This window comes from Homalodisca vitripennis, chromosome 5 (genome assembly GCF_021130785.1).
Source record: "Homalodisca vitripennis isolate AUS2020 chromosome 5, UT_GWSS_2.1, whole genome shotgun sequence".
Taxonomy (NCBI): domain Eukaryota; kingdom Metazoa; phylum Arthropoda; class Insecta; order Hemiptera; family Cicadellidae; genus Homalodisca; species Homalodisca vitripennis.
Window position 1 is genome coordinate 54,381,157 of NC_060211.1, and position 19,903 is coordinate 54,401,059.

General features: G+C 32.8%; 1 protein-coding gene across 1 annotated transcript in view; it reads left to right on the top strand.

Moving 5' to 3' along the window:
- Positions 1-19,903, top strand: part of LOC124362218 (protein gooseberry-like) — a 61,706-nt gene that overhangs the window by 14,744 nt on the left and 27,059 nt on the right. Inside the window, exons 2-3 of the mRNA XM_046816537.1 lie at positions 15,978-16,291; positions 17,170-17,287. Coding sequence (XP_046672493.1) covers positions 15,978-16,291; positions 17,170-17,287 — 432 coding nt within the window. The remainder of the gene's footprint in view (positions 1-15,977; positions 16,292-17,169; positions 17,288-19,903) is intronic.

Consider the following 19,903-nt stretch of genomic DNA (forward strand, 5'->3'; position numbering starts at 1 on the left):
CCAAGAATAACCCACGTCATTACCACGCTAGTTGTCCTCCAGTAATACTGCCTGACACATAAAAAGTAATTTATGTTAGGTCACACATTACGCTAACTCCTTGACGAATGTTTTATCAATAACAATGGTGGATTAAGCTTACGTAGGTATTCAAAAAGAGTTTTGCATTAATAAGACTTACAGACTAATAAACTGAATTTGTGAGAATATTATGTTAAATTTATTTTTTAAATTACAACACAATTTCATAAATGCTTCATAATTATTACAATTTGTTGTTTATATAATTGAATCTATTGTAATGTAATCTATTATTAGTTTTATTCATTTTATTTGATCTCTTATATAGCCCTTATATATATATATATATATATATATATATATATATATATTTATTTATTTATTTATTTAAATTTACAGTATCGATATCATTATTTTTAGTTTTAAATTGGTAGTTTAGAATTACCGTCACTTGGGAACTTAGGATATAACTTTGTTCGTAGACTATGTATTCATAGCTACAAATCTGATATATACAGTTCAAAAAAGTATGTATTATTCCATAATTATGGCTTAGGCTGTAGAAACACATAACAAAGACGCCCTGTAGTAACAATTCCTCTGCTTCGTTTCCTGAGACTCTAAATCCAACATTAAAATTCCATCAAACCGACTTCCAGGTACTACAATCCTCAATTATGTCCATAATAGTTCTATCTTTACCAGTTAAGAATGTAACAGTATCATTTAAATTGTTTCTTATATTAAAAAAGTGGTTTAAAATTTTATTTTGAATATTACAATGAACTATTTTGGGTATAACGGGTTACGAAAAATCAATATAAGGTATGTAATAATAAACTTAGGAAAGTTTTGTAATTATATAGAATTACAAAGTTTAAAAATAGGAAGTAAGTGTAAATCACATGAAGACAATCTTGAACATTTAGTAATGAACTATAAGAAAATAATTGGTCCAAGAAGCAATACCTGAGGTATCCCCTTTAAAGCCCATATTAACGATGGCCAACTCCCACTTCAATTAACTGACACCATTAATAAATTAGTCTATACGTGGTTATCGCATTTTCCATCTCCCAGTACAGTAGATAAAGATCTAATACTATAAAATAAAATTCAGATATTTAATAATTAATATATATATATATATATATATATATATATATATATATATATATATATATAACCTATATATATTTAAATGTGTAGGTTATTTTAAATTTGAATGCAGTCAATTGAACGGCAAGTAATAAATTTACAGAAAAGATTTTAACAGCATCTTAAGTTATTTTAAATCAAAAAGATTCTTGATTTTAATTATTCCTGATGGTTTATTGTGGACTTTTACTTTCATAGGTTCATATAAAACATAATCACGTAGTATTTCTGCAAGATAATATCTTTCCATTACCAGCAGTAAAACGTACTGAACTTTCAACTCCACACTGACAAGAGACGTGCAAGCGTACTTAAATCATCTGCGTATTTCTTGCACTTATTGTTGGATTAAATATCAGAACATGTTTCCTATAAATTACCTCCCACGGATAAATTATGAAAATCGTATTGTCTACGTCATCTCTCTATAAATACTGTTACTCATGAAATTCAGTCATGTGTACGTTAATAAGTTGGAGATCTATGGTCAAGAAAACATTTAATGGAGAGGTGAAATCCAAATTTTGACAGTTTAAGAATGATTCAACTGAGAAAAAAATTTTCCCCTCAGAGGATGACTACATATTAAACTGAGTTCTTTTCTTCATTAGTTTTTTTAATGTCAATTGTTAAATGTCATTTTTACCGTCATAATTTGGCAACCTATGTCGAATAAAACATATGTAACGGCATTTTAAACGATTAAACTTTTCTTAATACAGAGAATCTTGCAATTTACCTGTAGTTCAGAAGATATTTTAAAGAATGTTCGCCTACTTTATCAGAAAAAATACTTTTACTCGTAGAATAGTTAACACAAAACATAACATGTACGCACATTCATTTAAATCCAAACGCATTGTAAAACAGCCTAGTCATTGACGAGGTAAATTATATCAAGATCTTGTGATACTTTTGACTAATATTTCTGCAGTAAATATATTACATAGAATGCAAACAGTTGGTATTACAGTAAAACAAGTTAAATTGTCTATTTTAATTTACTTCTATAGAATATTTACGAATTAATGTGATCATTAGTAATTATTAAAAGAATTAATTAAATTTTTACAGTTTGATTTTAAAATGTTACCTTATAACTAACCCTTCTGGCAAAGTAGGAAAATATATATATATATATATTATATATATATATAGGTATATTTTGTATGTGACTCATATCAAAATATCAAATGAAATGTTATTTTTGTTATTTGTTATGCTGATTGTGTGACAAATCTTTAGGTGTGCGCATGTTAATATAATACAAAATTTGGAAGCTACATCTTCTTGAAAGCTTACAAGAGTGAAATAGTTATATGCATAAGCACAAATGCAGTTATTATAATGTACAGTGTTTTAAACAGTTTGTTTTTGCTGTTTACCTACAGATTAATTAACTTGATAAAAATGCACAAAAGTAACATTCAGGTTTTATTTCTAGTCTAATTGTGAAATAACTAAGAAAGCATATTACACATTAATATCCTTTGTCCACAATAATATATTTTTAATTGAACAGGAAACCATCAGATCATATAAAACGCAATGATGCCGGGCTGGGTGCAACTATAAATGTATAGAAATTGTGCAGAGTTTCTGAAAATTATTATTGCACTATCTTAGTACACAGTAAGGATTTATTTTGTTATATTTAACCGTTTGTAAGTTGATTTTGAATTTAAATACGTTATTATGATATTTGTGCATGCATTTTTATTTTATTGTTATGTACACTATCTATGTAAATTTTGAGAGGATAGACGTATTTATATTTGATAATACTAAAATTTTTAAAGTTAAGAAGTAAGAAATATCAACGAGTATGCTTACTTGTTAATGATTTCAACACCATCAGTTAAAATCGTACTACTAGAGTTTTTAGAGCTATTTAACATTATTTTGTTGGTCACTTAGATTTATACTGATATGCATTAAGTAAAAAGGGTGAACAATTTTGTGCAGATATTGGTAAAATAATGCAAGATAGGATCGAATTACTGAGTCACCTCGGGTTCACTATCATTACTAAATTATTTTGTAATTGATATCTTATCTGAAATCAACTTACAGGCTCTAATATGCAACACATATACTCACTACACATATCTAATCACTCATCAAAATCTCGCCCTGCGCTGGGACAAATAGTAGCATCAATAATAATAACAATTTTTGTTTTACGTTAGTTAGAAAACTGACGTAAATAGGCCTATTGTAAAAAAAAGAAAAAGGAACACACTATCACAAACATTAGTTAAGTAATGAAGACATTACTGATCAATAAGTAATGAAGACTATTAGAACTTAAAATGTAACTTTTGTTACATTTGTATCGTATTTCTCGTGTGAACTATTCAATAAGGCAGTGTTCTAAATTGTTATGATGTAGTGGGGTGATTCACAAAATTAAGACAAGTGTTGTACTTCTTTTGTCTGTAAATAGCGGCCGCTAATTTACAAAAATAGTTTTGCGATGCAGGAAATTGTATAAATTCCTCAAACCTTGTGGAAGAGAGATTCCTCAGAGACGTCCGCGTGGACAGCCGCTATGGTTCGTCCTCTAGGTACCAGCTGGGCAGATTAAGGACCAGTTTTTGTTGGCAGAGGTGAGCCGAGGGTCATTTCCTATTCCCATATTGTGCTCGCATCGAATACGTTATTAATTTCGCCTGATATGATCATACGAGCCCCACGTCTGTACGCTTTTAGAGTACATTAGCTCGCAGAGAATTTGCCTATTACCACAAGTACCTAAATGTATTTACAGTCCAAGGCAAAACATAAACGTAATAAAATACCACACAATGGGTCAATTATATAAACAGCATGCTTTCAGGCCTGGGTGTATATAAGCCAGGGTTCAAGGGGGCGCAAGCCCTCTCCGAAGCTTTGAAAAACAAATATTAAAATTGCACTTAATAGTTTTTAACAAGAATAAATTTATAAAGTCTGCACAACAATTCTCTGGGGAGAATATTTCCGAGCCACTATTTTTGGAGGTGTTCTATATACTTCCTAAACCACGCAGTGTTTCAGCCCCCCACTATATAATTGTCTATATACGCCACTGGTTTCAGATATATTAAATGAGTAAATACTAGAAATAAATAAATGATAGCTCAGGTAGAAGAAAATATTAGTTAACATTATGGACAAGTAGAAATATTTCTTAAAAAAATTGTGTCTGTCGTATTTATGGAAAAAGTGTAAACAAGTAATTCGCTGTTTATTTATTACTTATTTTAACCCTGTTTGTTATTTAATTATATATGTATACATTATATTTGTGCTATTAATAATTTATACTCCTTTTAACTTATTACACGTACAAGTGGTCTAATTCCGTTGGAAGAATAAATAAAAATAAAATAAAGTTGAAAAAGTTAATAAAACTGGAAGCCTTGTGGCATTGTGAAATGTAGGTTTGATAAAATTTAACAGTGGTTATTCTATTTAAAATACAAAAAATATTTAAAGTGTGTACATTATTCATTTTTTACTATCAACAAATTAATATGTAATCAAACTTTTTTTAAATAATTAACGATCAATATAAACTACATTTATAAGAAACAAAACAGGTATATAAAATATACTTTATAAATTATTTTTAATTTTTTTTTAATAAATTATATAAACATACTTTTAGCAGAAATTCCTAATAGAATATTTTTAGCTTTCATAATACTGTATTTATATTTGATGAATAATCTGTCCCTGTGATATGCGAAATAGTACTCTAATTTTACAACATTATATTCAATACAGCTTTATGAAATAAGATAAGTCAAAAGTATACTAGGACCTTATAATACTTCTCGGTGTTTATAAAAGAACACAAATTGATTAAAATAACAATGTAAAGATAAGTACGTTCATACTTACGTAAACATGTATTTAGAAATTAGTAGGTACTAACTTAGTTTCGACAACAGGGAAGGAAAGAACTAGATAGTTTTTAAGATAAGTTATTGAAATATCCTCCTTAAATTTAAATCGGAATGAACTTCAAGCATGTATGTCATCAGTATGTAAAATTAAAGAAGTAATAATAGAATGCATATAAAGTAGAGGCATGGGTTACCATTTGTTATTATCCCCTTACATCTTTTTCAGTGAGAGCATTGGCTATGAGTTTGAAATAATGACAATAAAAATTCCTACAAAATTATACTACTACTGTTTTAGACTCTTTCAAGTCGGTACGCTAATTTTCTAGATAATTCTTATAGCCATTAACAGTTTCCATAAGACAATACTTTCCATCTAAAGTGGAAACGAGATTTGACAATTGGCTGAGCGTCAGTGCAGTATCGGTCCGACAAAGACGATCGCCGCGATGGACATTGGACAATTAACCGCGGTTCACACGCTCGACAATGTTATTATTAAACAAAAATATGGAAAGACTGTTGAGGAGGCGAGGTGGTCGTTTGCTCGACGACGGCCATTGGTGAGGACCCTAATTTACAAGTGTGGAGATCCATGTAAGCGTATTACAACGAGATTTGACAAGTGGCTGAGCGTCAGTGAAGTATCGGCCCGACAAAGACGATCGCCGCGATGGACATTGGACAATTAACCGCGGTTCACACGCTCGACAATGTTATTATTAAACAAAAATATGGAAAGACTGTTGAGGAGGCGAGGTGGTCGTTTGCTCGACGACGGCCATTGGTGAGGACCCTAATTTACAAGTGTGGAGATCCATGTAAGCGTATTTCAACGAGATTTGACAAGTGGCTGAGCGTCAGTGAAGTATCGGCCCGACAAAGACGATCGCCGCGATGGACATTGGACAATTAACCGCGGTTCACACGCTCGACAATGTTATTATTAAACAAAAATATGGAAAGACTGTTGAGGAGGCGAGGTGGTCGTTTGCTCGACGACGGCCCGTGGTGAGGACCCTAATTTACAAGTGTGGAGATCCATGTAAGCATATTACAACGGGCGGCTAGATCAAAGCGGGTGGGCGTAGCCTGATGGCGGTAAACCATGTAATTCGCGTCTGCCCGCCTCGCCTGTGCCGGCTCTCCAGCTCGACATTCCACCGCACTTTTCACTCGATTTTCTTACCCCGGAACGGGTCCGAAGTGTCAGCGGCTTTCAATTTCCGAATCAAGACCTCAATGTTTAGATATTGTTATATCGAGAAACATGTACTTTTGGCATTTAAAAAAACGTTAATATTTAAATTTACGTTAATTTAGTCATAGGACAAACATGCAAGTAATTTCAAGGTTTATTTTAAAATTGATAATTGAATTGATGTGCTTGTGTTCTTAATTGAATTAGTCAATAAAGTTACAGCATGCATATGTTAGATATCTTCAATTTAAATGTTTGGGTCGCATTGATTCTCGAATACCGAAATGTATTAGAAGAAGTGCAAGCGAAAGCTTAGCATTTTGGTTGCTATGAATCGAATTAAAAGTAGGTGTGTTAAAGGTTCTTGCACACAAAGATACACATCCGGCACTGAACTTGAAGTCCTATGAATGAACAAGTAAGTTTTGTATCACGTGACCGCACCATGATGCCTGTTTAATATAAACTTATTTTAGACTATAAGCGTGCGACTTAAACGTTTCGCATACAACAACAAAGTAATTAAATATTTTATAGCTGTTTAATTTAAAAACCTAATATGATTTGATTTAATAATGAGTAATCAATTAATATATTCATGATTAGGATCCCTGTAATATAATTTTTGTATCATTATGTAAACAAACTTTTTTCTTCCATCAGGTCCTGGAAAAATCTAAATAAAACTTTTTTTTATTTTGTCCAACAAGTTAGACCTAATAGTCTCATGTTTGATCAGATAGATGCACATTCTGCTCAGATTAAACAAAATGATATATTTCTGTATTTTATACCAAAATAAAGGTCAATTCACACACATCAGTTCCGGCGCGTCACAGGTCAGTCACATCAGTCACGTCACAGTCAAAAAATGTATTCTATAATGGATTTCCTGTTGCGCTATCTACATCATCCGGCTCAGTTCCGGCGCAGGTCCGTCAGTCGCTCTGCCGGCGTCCGTCAGTCATTTTCAGATTTCTTCCCACCGATATTTTTTGATTATTCGGACGCCTGACGGTCGCATGACGGATGTGTTTGCTATTAGGATTACGTTTTTATGTAAAAGTTGTATTTCTGTGTTGAGTTTATATTTTAAAGACTGTTTGTTACGATCATAACGATCATCAAATTGTCATCCTAAAATATTTAAAGAACTTAGTTTCATCGTCCATTAGTCCCTTAAATAACGTGATGAACTCTCCCTGACTTTCCCTCTTCTTCCATAAATCATGAACCCATATCCTTCGCTTTTTTCTCTTATTTTCAATCTCTTTGTCACCTAAGGCTATCGCTATTGCAGCTAACTCTACTATAGTAAAATCAGCCATTGAGGTAATTATATATTATCCAATTTAATTCACTCATGATAAAATAAGCTTGACTGTAAGATCACTGTATAAAGTGACTGACGACTGACTGAAGCCAACTGACGGACAGTTGACTGACGAATTCCGGACGGAACTGTGACTGAACTGAGACTGAACTGTGACGGAACTGTGACTCAACTGATGTGTGTGAATAGACCTTAAATAGTCTACTAAACAGAGTGTAAATGCTTTTAATCAAACATGAAAATAGTCTTCTTTTACGTTTACAGTGTATATAAACGTAGATTTGACTAAAAAAGTCTCAGTATTCTGTTAAAACTTTCTCAAATATGACTTGTCCTCATAGCTTAGTAATCCATTCACTCTTAAACAATTGACTCAAACAGCAAAAGTGTGTTTATTTCTTATTACGGCGTCCTTAAATGAATATCCATAACACATATTTGTTAGTTGAGATTAAAATATGGCTATACTATAGACGAGAGGAAAGCAATACATGAAAGTATATTATATCACTACTTTTAAATATTTATATTCCAAATTTATGCCTACAAGTTAAAAAATACAAATTGAAAAGATTTTAAAAAGATTGACCACGTATGTTAAAACCCTAAATATAAGAAATGAGATTTAATTAATATTATACACCGACCATTAATCGCATTATGTAGGTGTTAATAAATATTCATTAAGCCTAATTATTAGTTTAATCCATGTTATTATATAATTGTCTGAGTAGTTTCCGGTAGGCGATGCGGTAAATAAGTGATGACCAACAGCTTTTTAAATATTCTCTGACGTCAATTGTACTTGTTGTAGTTCTACCTTAAGGGGTTTTACTGATTTTGGAAACATAGCAGATAACGAACGAATTAAATTTAGGAATTACATTAAATTAAACAGTTAGGGCTTGTTATTTTAATTACTTATTCTACAGAGATCCATAATGCTTCAGCTACTAACATAATGAGCATCTTTAGGTGGTAAAACAACACAATATATTATCTGCAGTGCAAAATATTTTTATATCAAATTTTTTATATAAAAAAATGTCTTATATATCAAAATCTAAATTTTACAGAAAGACAAACATTGATGACGTTTCAAACATTTTTTTTATTTATGAAAAAGTTATATTTAAAAATTATTCAATCAGTAACTTATGACTGTTTTTTTAATAGTTTTAAATAAATAGATGTATCATACAAAAACCACGTACACACAATATAGATCAAAATAACACTGAAGCCTAACGTAGTAAACAACTTATAACAATCCTTACACACGTGTGAATCTGAACTAATTTACCAAACTATTCACTCCGCTTTCCGCCCTTTCCACCCAAAGGAGCCGACCCAGTCAAGCGTTCCCACGGACACAGGCAATAATGTTGTGTTAAAGTACAAGGGTACAATGGCTTTGAGGGCGATCGCCCATTCACGTGGGGGCGGCAACATAGAGGGTGGCGGTACCACCGGCTGCGAGGGAGACCGCACGCCGCCTCCTCACTGCTGCCCGCAGACTACCCTCAATGGGCGAGGGTCAAGTGTGGACTCAACAACGTATCTTGCTGTTTGGCAGACACACTGACATAACACATATTGTGTTTTTGTTTCAGTTTTGTAACTGATTTTAAAGTTGATGTAACTATGTGTTAGGGTTGTGTAACACTACCATAAGAATAAACGACAAATAATTATTATCGATGTATATTCACTTCCATCCAGTGCTAAACTCAACATTCGTTTTGGAAAATAAAAATGTTTTACTTTGAAAACAAACAATGAAAGTTGTAAATTATAAAGTAATTAGTTAAATATTGACAATTAAATAACTTTACAAATCTGAATTAAATTTGTAATTATGTCAAATTAAAAGTGAACTACAACAATAAAATTAAATAACAAACCAAAACAGCAATTTATATGTGATATCAAGACAATATTAGAGATACAGTAGTTTGTTTTGTCAAAACAACGATCACTATCACAATGAAGATGATTCCTATTTAGAGAAACCTAAGACGACAAGAAGTTAAAGTAGTTGCATAAGTTGGTGATTAATATTCTAGCTTGAATGCTTACATTTTCCACAGTACCAGGTTGGCTAACCAGTGCTCAAAAAATGTTTTCCATTTTCGGAAAACAAATTATGGAGAGAGTTTAAAGACTTGTGGCATTTAATCTCTACAGTTCGGGAATAGTTATAGTAATCTTTAAGCAACAAAATATGTAGAGTATAAATACATATATATGTTTTTGTGAAATTGACATTGTAGATTAAACGAAAACTTCAAAGGTTTACAATAAAAATTATTTCAACAAAACACAACCACATATGTGCTTCGAAACAACTAGTAATAATCACATAATTTTACGAAGTAAATTTTTAATTATTTGTAGATGATTTAGTAATATAAAACAAGCAAAACTTGAATGTGATACTAACAAGAAACCAACTCATACGAATAGTTTATCGTCACTGAATATATCTACCCCCCTCTAAATAACAGAGCAAGTTTAATTCGATGATTTATAGACTTTAAAAATCCCAAATCGTTACCGAAGTACTACAATTAAGTATTAAACAATATAATGATATTGATACATAACATAAATGATATTGATATTTTAACGGTTACATCACCAAAATTATTGACAAACAAACAAATTTCGCAAATTAATAAAAGGAAAAGCAAGGAAATGTATAAAACATTAGTACCATTCAAGACATCAAACGAGAATTCATATGTACAACATGCAGCAAAACTTCAATGCAGTTAGCCTACATATAATATTTTTAAGAAACACACAAACAAATACATCACTTACTAAACAAACAACAAATTATCACAAATATTAGGACATTACAAAGACAAAAACACATATAAAAACAAATTAGGAATTTAATAAACTAAATGCAACGACTGAGCTAAAAGCGTGCATTGGCTAAACAAAAAAGGAAAATCAAAGTACGATTTAAAGAACATTTGCACACATACATAACCGAAAATTATGCTATTGCAAAATACTGCATTAGACCTATTGAACATTTGATTCTACTCGCATATCAATTTATAAGAAGATTAAGAGATTTATAAGAAGTTTAATAGTAACTCTATTAGAATATATTATACTGGCTAATCGTATTTACAAATCGTATGCTCATTATCATTTTAAAACATATAAATATTTATTTGTGGATTCACCTGAAGAGGAAATCGTTGTCTTGGAAAGGTTTCACAAAAATAAAAATTAACACTGGAAAATTGAGCGATTATTACTAGTTGTATCGAATTAGTTTTTCCAATTACTTCAAGAATCATCATTAATTACTACTGGTAAATTAATGAAAAGTAAGAACAACATATGATTACGCACCCATCTGATTTGATTTGATGAATCCGAATTTTTCTTACTTCAAAAATGATTACTCAGGGGGTTCATCGTCACAGTTTTAGGCTACAATTTCCACAAAAAAAAAAAAAAAAAAATTAAAAAAAAATAACTTTACAGATAAGGATAGTTATTCTAGGACAAGGATTATACTGATTCTGATTAAGGACCATGGTTATACATTTAAGAAATATGGGAAAACCCCTACACGTTGTCGGGGTTTATTTTGTGCAATAAGATTGTGTTAGAGAAAAAGATTTGTTAGAATCAAGTTTATGTCAAAGAAGAACTAGCAAAATTCGTGTTTGTATTCTTTTCCAAATCTATTTGAATTCTATAGACTCTACCCTAGTAAAACCTGATGGTCAATAATTTAGGTTGTCGCCTCTTTTCCCGCAACCACCATTTCTCTGACATAAGCAATTCATTTCTGGAATTAGGTGAGTTGAACATTACAGTTTTAACTATACGCAGTGTGTTACCTAATAATTGCTCAAGTATCACTACCGCGTTAAACAAACTAGTATTAAAAACCATTGCGGGGACATCAACGTAATAATGTGGTTGCCATATCATTTTAACTAAACTAACACTCTCCTGGAAATGACAAACAGTTATCATTAGTTACAACTCTTGCTGTATATTACCGTTCATGGAGTAAGAGGATTTACAACTTACTGTAAGGAGGAAAGCTGACAATTATGCAACAGTGGTTTCAGGAAACGTGAACAAGTCCTGACCGATCAACACTTATCCTCGCAATCAACTCGTGAAACCGTCATCAGTTTATCATTATTTATGCACCCTCCCGAGGGAATATGCACCAGTTTAATGATGGCTTTTGCGATAAAACGGCTAATTAATTACAACTTCCTGCCGCAGTAGCAAGTGAGATAAAATGGCGCTGAAATTACAAAGTGAAATGAGGAGACTTTGACGATCGGTATGACTGAAACCTCGTGCTTTTACTGTTAATATTTTATAACCAACGGACAGTTTTAAGTATTTGCGGTAAAATATTCACTTAATAAACCACTTTAATTACATCTGCAATACTGTTAAGCTGTTATTAATCCAATATTATTTTGTTAGAAAGAAGAGGATCAAGGAGGTTTTTTGAATCCGTTTCATTGATATTGAAATGAGTTAAAAAATTTTGTATATCATAGTAGTATCATTCTTGCAACCAAAAATAAAATTTAGCTAATGATTAATTATACATAAAGGTGTACGATATTTTCTCCTTGTTAGAGAATTTTAGGTATAGAGAATTAAAAGTAGTAGTGCACTGAATTCCAGCATTCTTGTAGTTGAATGATTGTAATCTTAACTAATAGTTTAAATTGTGCCATAAATGGTCTGTATCTTTTAATCGTACTATCACTGACAAGACAAGCCCGATAACTTTATCAATGAACATGCTTTAGTCCCAGTCTCTACCATCTCACTTTCTGGTAAAACGTACAACGTTTGGATACTTACCATTTTTGTTATGATTTGTTTCTTATTTTGTAGAAATTCTAAGAAATTAAATATGTGCATATTTCACTATTCAAAGATAAGATATAAAACAAAAATTGTCTAAAATATGAAATTTAAATTATGGTTTAATGCCAGTTCAGAGCACTCGTTAATCATATTTGAGGGACTACCGTGTCCTAATAGTTTGAGCGTACAATTTATTAGGCAAATTTATTCATTAATTTGAATATTTATTTTTTATAACGTTAAATTGAAAATACAGTAGCTATTTCTTAACATGTATACGATAAAGGTTGTTCTCTCCCTCGCTCGAATGTAGTAGACAATGTGTCTTCTCTTGTAGTTTTTTACGATTCAGTGGGTAGCTACATAATCCTTTTCTACCTCAATAAAATGAAAACAGAAAAAAACTAAGTGCACTCTATTTTTGTAGTTTTGCCTTCACGACTGTGTGCTCTTTGCGTTAAAAGTAAATCTAGAACCAAAAACTTCTAATCCGCTTTATAACAACATTCAACCCTTCTTCCTACTTATAAATTAACCTTGATAAAATATCTGGTTCATTTTTACTGAGATCTTCACCCAAGAACTTCTATCCTACTCTATGATTACATTCAATTTTTATTCTATCATATTCACGATATATCTGGTAATTTGGTTTGTTCAGAAGGTTAATCAAATGATCTTTACGTGCTGATCCCAGAGTTCAAGATCATGCGCTACTTGCGTGGTAAACATGTTCGACATTCCCATGCCTCTGGACTAATCAGGTCCTGAACGTAGTAGTTATTAGATCCAACTTATATAGAAACCTTGGTTTATTTCTACAGCTTGTTCATTGCGTTTCTTAGACGGGCCTCTACTCACTCACCAATGAGGTGTGGGTCCTAGACGGTTCTAACCCTGTCTTCTATCATCTACTATAGAAATACTTATAGAGATGTAATTCCACTAGCAAATTATAATGTGTAATGGGTTTCCTGACATGACCGCTCCTTATGATCAAAATGAAATTCTAAAACTTACGTTAAAATAAGGTACACAAACTTGTTTATAAGCTAGGTCTGCCCTCACAAATGGGGTTTATGTTGTCCTGCACCTATGACGTTCTTACAAGAATCAACTAGTAAAATCTAATATCAAATATACAAGAATTGGAGTTGGATCAAAAGAGCCATTAATCTTTTTTTAAGATACGTCACAATTATTTCATGTATTTATTGTTTTTACCAGTTGAGAGTATTACCACTTGTACCTTCTTTACGGATTTAATGATATCACCAAGATCGCCAACAGCCAGCTAAGGGGCCACTGAGTGTTTGTGTGGCCACTCTTACGGAAAATAAACTGACATACATGTAAACTTGGGATTCATTGTTGAAGCAGGCTTTTCCAGCCCAGCGGACCTCTGGAGTGGCTTATCCACCCGGCCTGTATCAAGATCCCGCCCCGCCTCTCTCTTCTCGCGCCCCCAGTTTTGACAGACGCGCGGCTCTTTGACCTACTCACTCGCCAAATCGAGCGTTTAAAGCGACAATGCTACCGGGTGGCCGGGCCCTGGGGCCACAAAACACTCAATCGACCGGGGGATAGTCTCTAGTGGATTTACAGACCTGGCGTTACAGACGAAAACTTAACAAACAAGACTTAGGTTCAGTTATTATCCAACGGGATACACCGTTGTCTGTTATGTTTGGAAATGTCTCTAACAGTCCGGCAAGGAAAACACGATCTTGTTAGTTGGCTGCTAAGAAAAAATATGCTGGATATAATCACAAAACAAGATCTTGTTAGTTGGCTGCTAAGAAAAAATATGCTGGATATAATCACAAAACAAGATCTTGTTAGTTGGCTGCTAAGAAAAAATATGCTGGATATAATCACAAAACAAGAGATCTTGTTAGTTGGCTGCTAAGAAAAAATATGCTGGATATAATCACAAAACATGATCTCGTTTGTTGGCTGGTCACATGAGAAACGAATATGCTGGATATAATTACCAGAAAACATCAGGTGAAGTTTTAATAACATAAATATTTCATCATAACCAAATTATTATGCAGTGTACAGGCTATAGCTAAAACAAAAACGATCCACTCATTTCAACGTTGTGACTTTACACACCTTTTCTTAATTTTAAAAGAGTTTGAGTAATTATTTTAATTTTCACTCTTTAATAATTTCTCCCTAATTTTAGGAAATTTAATTAAGATACAATATATGGCAATTAAATACACACTATAATTTTGTGAAAATATTCAATAATCCCTAAAAAACATTGAGAGATGAGATACGAATCTAGGAGTTTCTTGCATTTCTATTTCCAAGATTTTATGTAAATTAAAATTAAATACGTAATTAAATACTCTAAAAACCAGAACCATAACAAAATTTGTTGCTGTTCTAAGCGACATCGGTGAATAATGCCTTACTTTACTCACCGTGTTACCATAATTTTTAATGCCGTACACGAGCTTTCTTCAGCGGTAAGAACCGTTAGTTTGAGAGCCTCCAAGGAACTTTAGTACAGAAGAAAGTACAGTTCTGGAGGCAACAAACATTGCAGCCCGTGAGAAAGTAGGGATAGGTCGGTTATTAGTTTAACAATACTCTATAAAGTTTAATAGCCAAGTTTAACGTGCTCGCCAAGTACACGCGGATTTGCATAAAAATAGGATAAGAGTTATATAAAATTGCAATATGTAAAGTAGGGTAAAATATCAGAAATTGCATGGTCGGCACTTTATAAATAATATAGGTATTATATAATAGTGTATTATTAATGGACTACAGTCACCTCAAGAGTGATTTATACAGAAATATAATCCAGTAATCATTGTATTGGACAGTAAAATATACTGTTGAAGGAATTTACCATTAAATATTACTTCACATTTGTTCATTACATTACAGCGATATATGTTCATTACTACATTAACTCACAGTAGTACTATGACTGAAATACAGGTTTCGGTTCTAAGCAACTGGTTTACCGCAACAAAAACAATGCAAGTAATTAGAAAACAAAACACACATACTACAAATGTTTAATATTTATTAAATAGGAATTAATATTACGAGGAAAGATAGACAAGCATATGAACAGGAAGAGGTGAAAACGAACTAGCATTCAAAAACACACTATACCATAACAGGGATTATCAGCCTGCATTATTAATAACCTATATTATTACCAGCCTATATTATTATTAGCCTATATTATTAGTAGCCTTCATTATTAGTGGTCTATATTATTAGTAGCCTATATTATTAGTATCATATATTATTTGTAGGCTATATTATTTTGTAGCTTATATTATTAGTAGTCTATAATATTAGGGTTGTTAATAAGCAGATTTTATGTTATGTCTCATTTTCAGAAAAAATCCTGATTGTATCATTAACTTTTTTTAGAGTTCCATGTACATATTGGTGAATTGATTAGCGATAGTCGGATAGATAAATCATCATCTCTGATCTCCATTGGTGATATTTCCAGGTCAGGGGCGCGTCAACCAGCTAGGCGGAGTGTTCATCAATGGGAGGCCGTTACCGAACCACATCCGGTTGAAGATCGTAGAGATGGCTGCAGCAGGAGTGCGTCCGTGCGTCATCAGCAGACAACTGCGCGTCAGCCACGGCTGCGTCAGCAAGATCCTGAACCGCTACCAGGAGACCGGCAGCATCCGACCTGGGGTGATCGGCGGCAGCAAGCCCCGCGTCGCCACCCCGGATGTTGAGCGTAGGATAGAGGAATACAAGAAGAGCAATCCTGGCATCTTCAGCTGGGAGATCCGGGACAGACTAGTTAAGGTGCGGACATTAACATTCTAATTAGTTGAATCTTTTAGGTATGATAATATGACTTTAGTGGCATACACAAAACTAAAGTTGGGAGGAAGAGTGAAAGAATGAAGCGAGCATGGTTCTCTTTATTTACTTAAGAAGGTCGCTAGGGAGTGCCGATGGCTAGACTCTGAATCTGAATTCTGTTTGATAAGATCCTTACACTGGCCAGTGGCCCGTGAGGTATCCAGATCAAGGCAAAAAGAAGATAGAGTTCTTTTTTTCTTTCGTCCTCATCCAAAGATTCTTGAGCTAAGTGATAGAAAGAAATCCTACCATCTTCAACACCTTTTTCTAACCGATGAATTTCCTTTATATTCGGCCGTGTAAATCAGTATTTCTCAGTTAGATTTTTTACGAAATGTGAATTTTGTAAAAAAACTTTTACTAGTAAAATATTAAAATTACATAATACTACATTTTGTTAAGTTCATTTTTTCTCATTTTACACTGCTATTTCAAGATGGTTTATCAAATTATAAATCTATGTCAGAAGGCCTTATCACTATTCCATTTCAAGTGGTTTCAGTCAATTCCAATACTCCACTCATTTTTGCAAAATTTTATTCTTATCCTTTGATATCATAGCATTCTGTATATTTTTGGCAATTTAAAACATTACATGTAATTGCATTTTTTTGTTACTAATCTGTTCTCGTTACCATTTCATGTTTGTGATCTACACCACTCACAGCAACAATAATTGTCAAGAAAAAATTGCATAGTTTGATTTTTACAGCAAAATGAAAAAGTATCAAAGAGTAATTTACCAGTTACTTTTTATGTGTTGGTTTGCTGTTGATTTTTTAAATGCCCAGGTTTAGTTGATGTTTGGTTTCCAGCAGGACGGAATCTGCGACAAGAACAGCGCCCCCTCCGTCAGCTCAATCAGCAGGCTGCTGAGAGGAAACAGGCGAGACGACTGCGATCCAAGGAAGAACCACTCCATTGACGGCATTCTTGGTAAGTGTATTCCCTGCTGAATACATTATTCGTGCATTTTGCTCCTTCATCTTCAATATACTATATTTATATTACGACTATATTTATTTCGTCGTTCTTTGTAATATATTCTGAAGTAATAATTGCATTAAAATTAGAAATAACAATAAATTTGTATAATATTTTATTTGTGATCAAAGTATATCAAAATGGTCATACTAAGTATGATGATAATGTGATTCGTAATATTTCACATTATATTTCCTTTTGTAGAAGTTATCTATAAACATAATAAGAATCTAACCTGAAATGACAGTTTCACTTGTATAAGTTCTCTACAATCGAAAAAGGACTCTAATCCAATTGATATATTGAAATAAGTCGGGGTTTTGGCGTTTATTTTGGAGCTCGAAATTATTTCACAAGATGACATTAGTGCTTCGAGTTTCAAATTAATATAACTGTTTCCAGAGCAGCTTAAGAGTTACTCTGCCAGGCGTAAGTTAACGTTAACTTACAATATAATGTTTATTCTATTTATATGTATTTTAAAAATTAATCTCTTGGTACATAATGTTAATTTATCCTTCATATTTTTATTTGCCACATACTTTTTCTAATATTTCGTACATAATAAAGTGAATTAAAATTATTCTTTTTAGTGAAATATTTTTATGAACTTGGCAAAAAGATAGACAAGCTTTATCTGTTCGTTAGTGTCATTTGAATAGATAAACAGTAACATAATGACATGAAAAACACCGAAAAAAGTATTAGGGAAACTTTATTTTAGAATATTAAATTTACAGTTACATTTTCTTTTTTGAAACTCAAAGTAAAATGTAAATAAAACACACACAGTGCAAGATATAAAATAAAGAATAAAAAAAAACAGAATAAAATTACTGAGAAATTTAACTTTGTAGAATGCATTCTGCAAAAAATAATGTGATTCGTTGTCCTGTAAGTTTGCGAGTAATAGCTGTCAATTTAGTTTATGTCGTGTTCCAACTCTAACATACATCATATGACCAACACCGAAACGACCAGCACAATAAGGGTGACAATGAGGCGTAACAAGAAGATATTGCACAAACATTTCAGTAATAAAGAAATAATTACAAACAGGAATCGCGTCAGCCTAGGAAGATTTATGATGTAGATCTAGGAGGCATCGGATTATTCCATCTCTCTAATCCACGCGGTAGCCATTTTAAGTGGGAAGGGGAAGGGGAGAGTATGTCGTCATAGGGGATTATCACCCTCCCAGTGACCCCATTGGAGGGTCTCCCCGAAGGGGTCCTGACCCACTGGCAAGAAGTCGTCACTTCTCACCCGGTGGCCAGGCCCGTCATTGCTCTAATAAATACGTCCATAAATCTGGCTCGTTATTGTTTCTCCCCATCTGTGCGGGGAGCCACCCCTAACGGTTTCCGACCTCATCGATGGTTTTGGAAACCATAATGCTGGCTGGGGCTTCCCAACAACTGGGTTATACACCAGTCAATGGCGGGATTTAACTATTTGAGTTTATCTGAAACCCTTTAAATTTGAGTGATACTGAATATATACGCTTATTACTACTTTGTATGGACTATTGTTTTCCCATCACAACTCAAATTAAAAAGAAATTACTTTGACATATTTTATTTTAATCGGACAATGTTAAGTTTTAGAAACTCGATATTGCAAAGGACAGACCGCGTGGAAAGTGCCGAATGATGATTTTATGAGCTACCAATAGTCGATTAGAAAACAATCTTAGGATACGAGGATAAGAAAGTTCTTATTCATATATTATTTTTAATTTCAAAATTGAATCTTGTCGAGCTGGCTCTCTTAAACCTCCGTAAAGAGTAGCTAAAGGTCACTGTCCCAACTTTGGTAGCAGCATTCGCCATCTTAGAATTGAAACGTAGCACTTATAAGCTGGTTATATGGTTTATTATTAATCTTAGAATGTTCACTGTTTCAAATGCACGTCTTTACATAAATTCAAGATTAATGTTTTATAAGTTACGACATAAGTAAGGAAATTGTCCTGAAAATGTGTCGTTTACTGGACATCAGTGCGCTGAAGTAAATGGTGAAACAATATAGGAAATTGTTGGAGAAATTATAAGACAGCTCTCAAACTATTACACAATAGTTACACAATAGTGATATTAATTTTGACGGTAACTCATGTCCCTCTATAATGTCATGACAAGTAAATGTCCCTCATACAAGTAAATGATCCTCATTTTACCTTTAGCCAAATTTCTTATGCAACACGTACTCCTAACAGGCTTAGCAACATATTGAATTAACCCATAGGAATGCATCTATCCTATATAATATACAGCCGCATGTGTAACTGACTGACTGACTCACTGACTCATCGTAGCTTAGACGATGAAATTTGTCCGAAAATGTATTAAAGCTGGTCAGTTTTCATTTTAAATTACCTACTCTAAGAAGTTCTTTAAAAACTGGCCAGTGCAGTCCTTTCTCTCAAGCTCTGTACCGCCTAAATAAGAGCTCGTGGCTGAAATCCAATAGCAGAATCATTTTTCAATTTCCGACAAGAAAGGTCTAGCCACTTTTTCTCGTATCTCTTAGGGTTAAGCCACAAAATGCCCTTGAAGTCAAAACTGG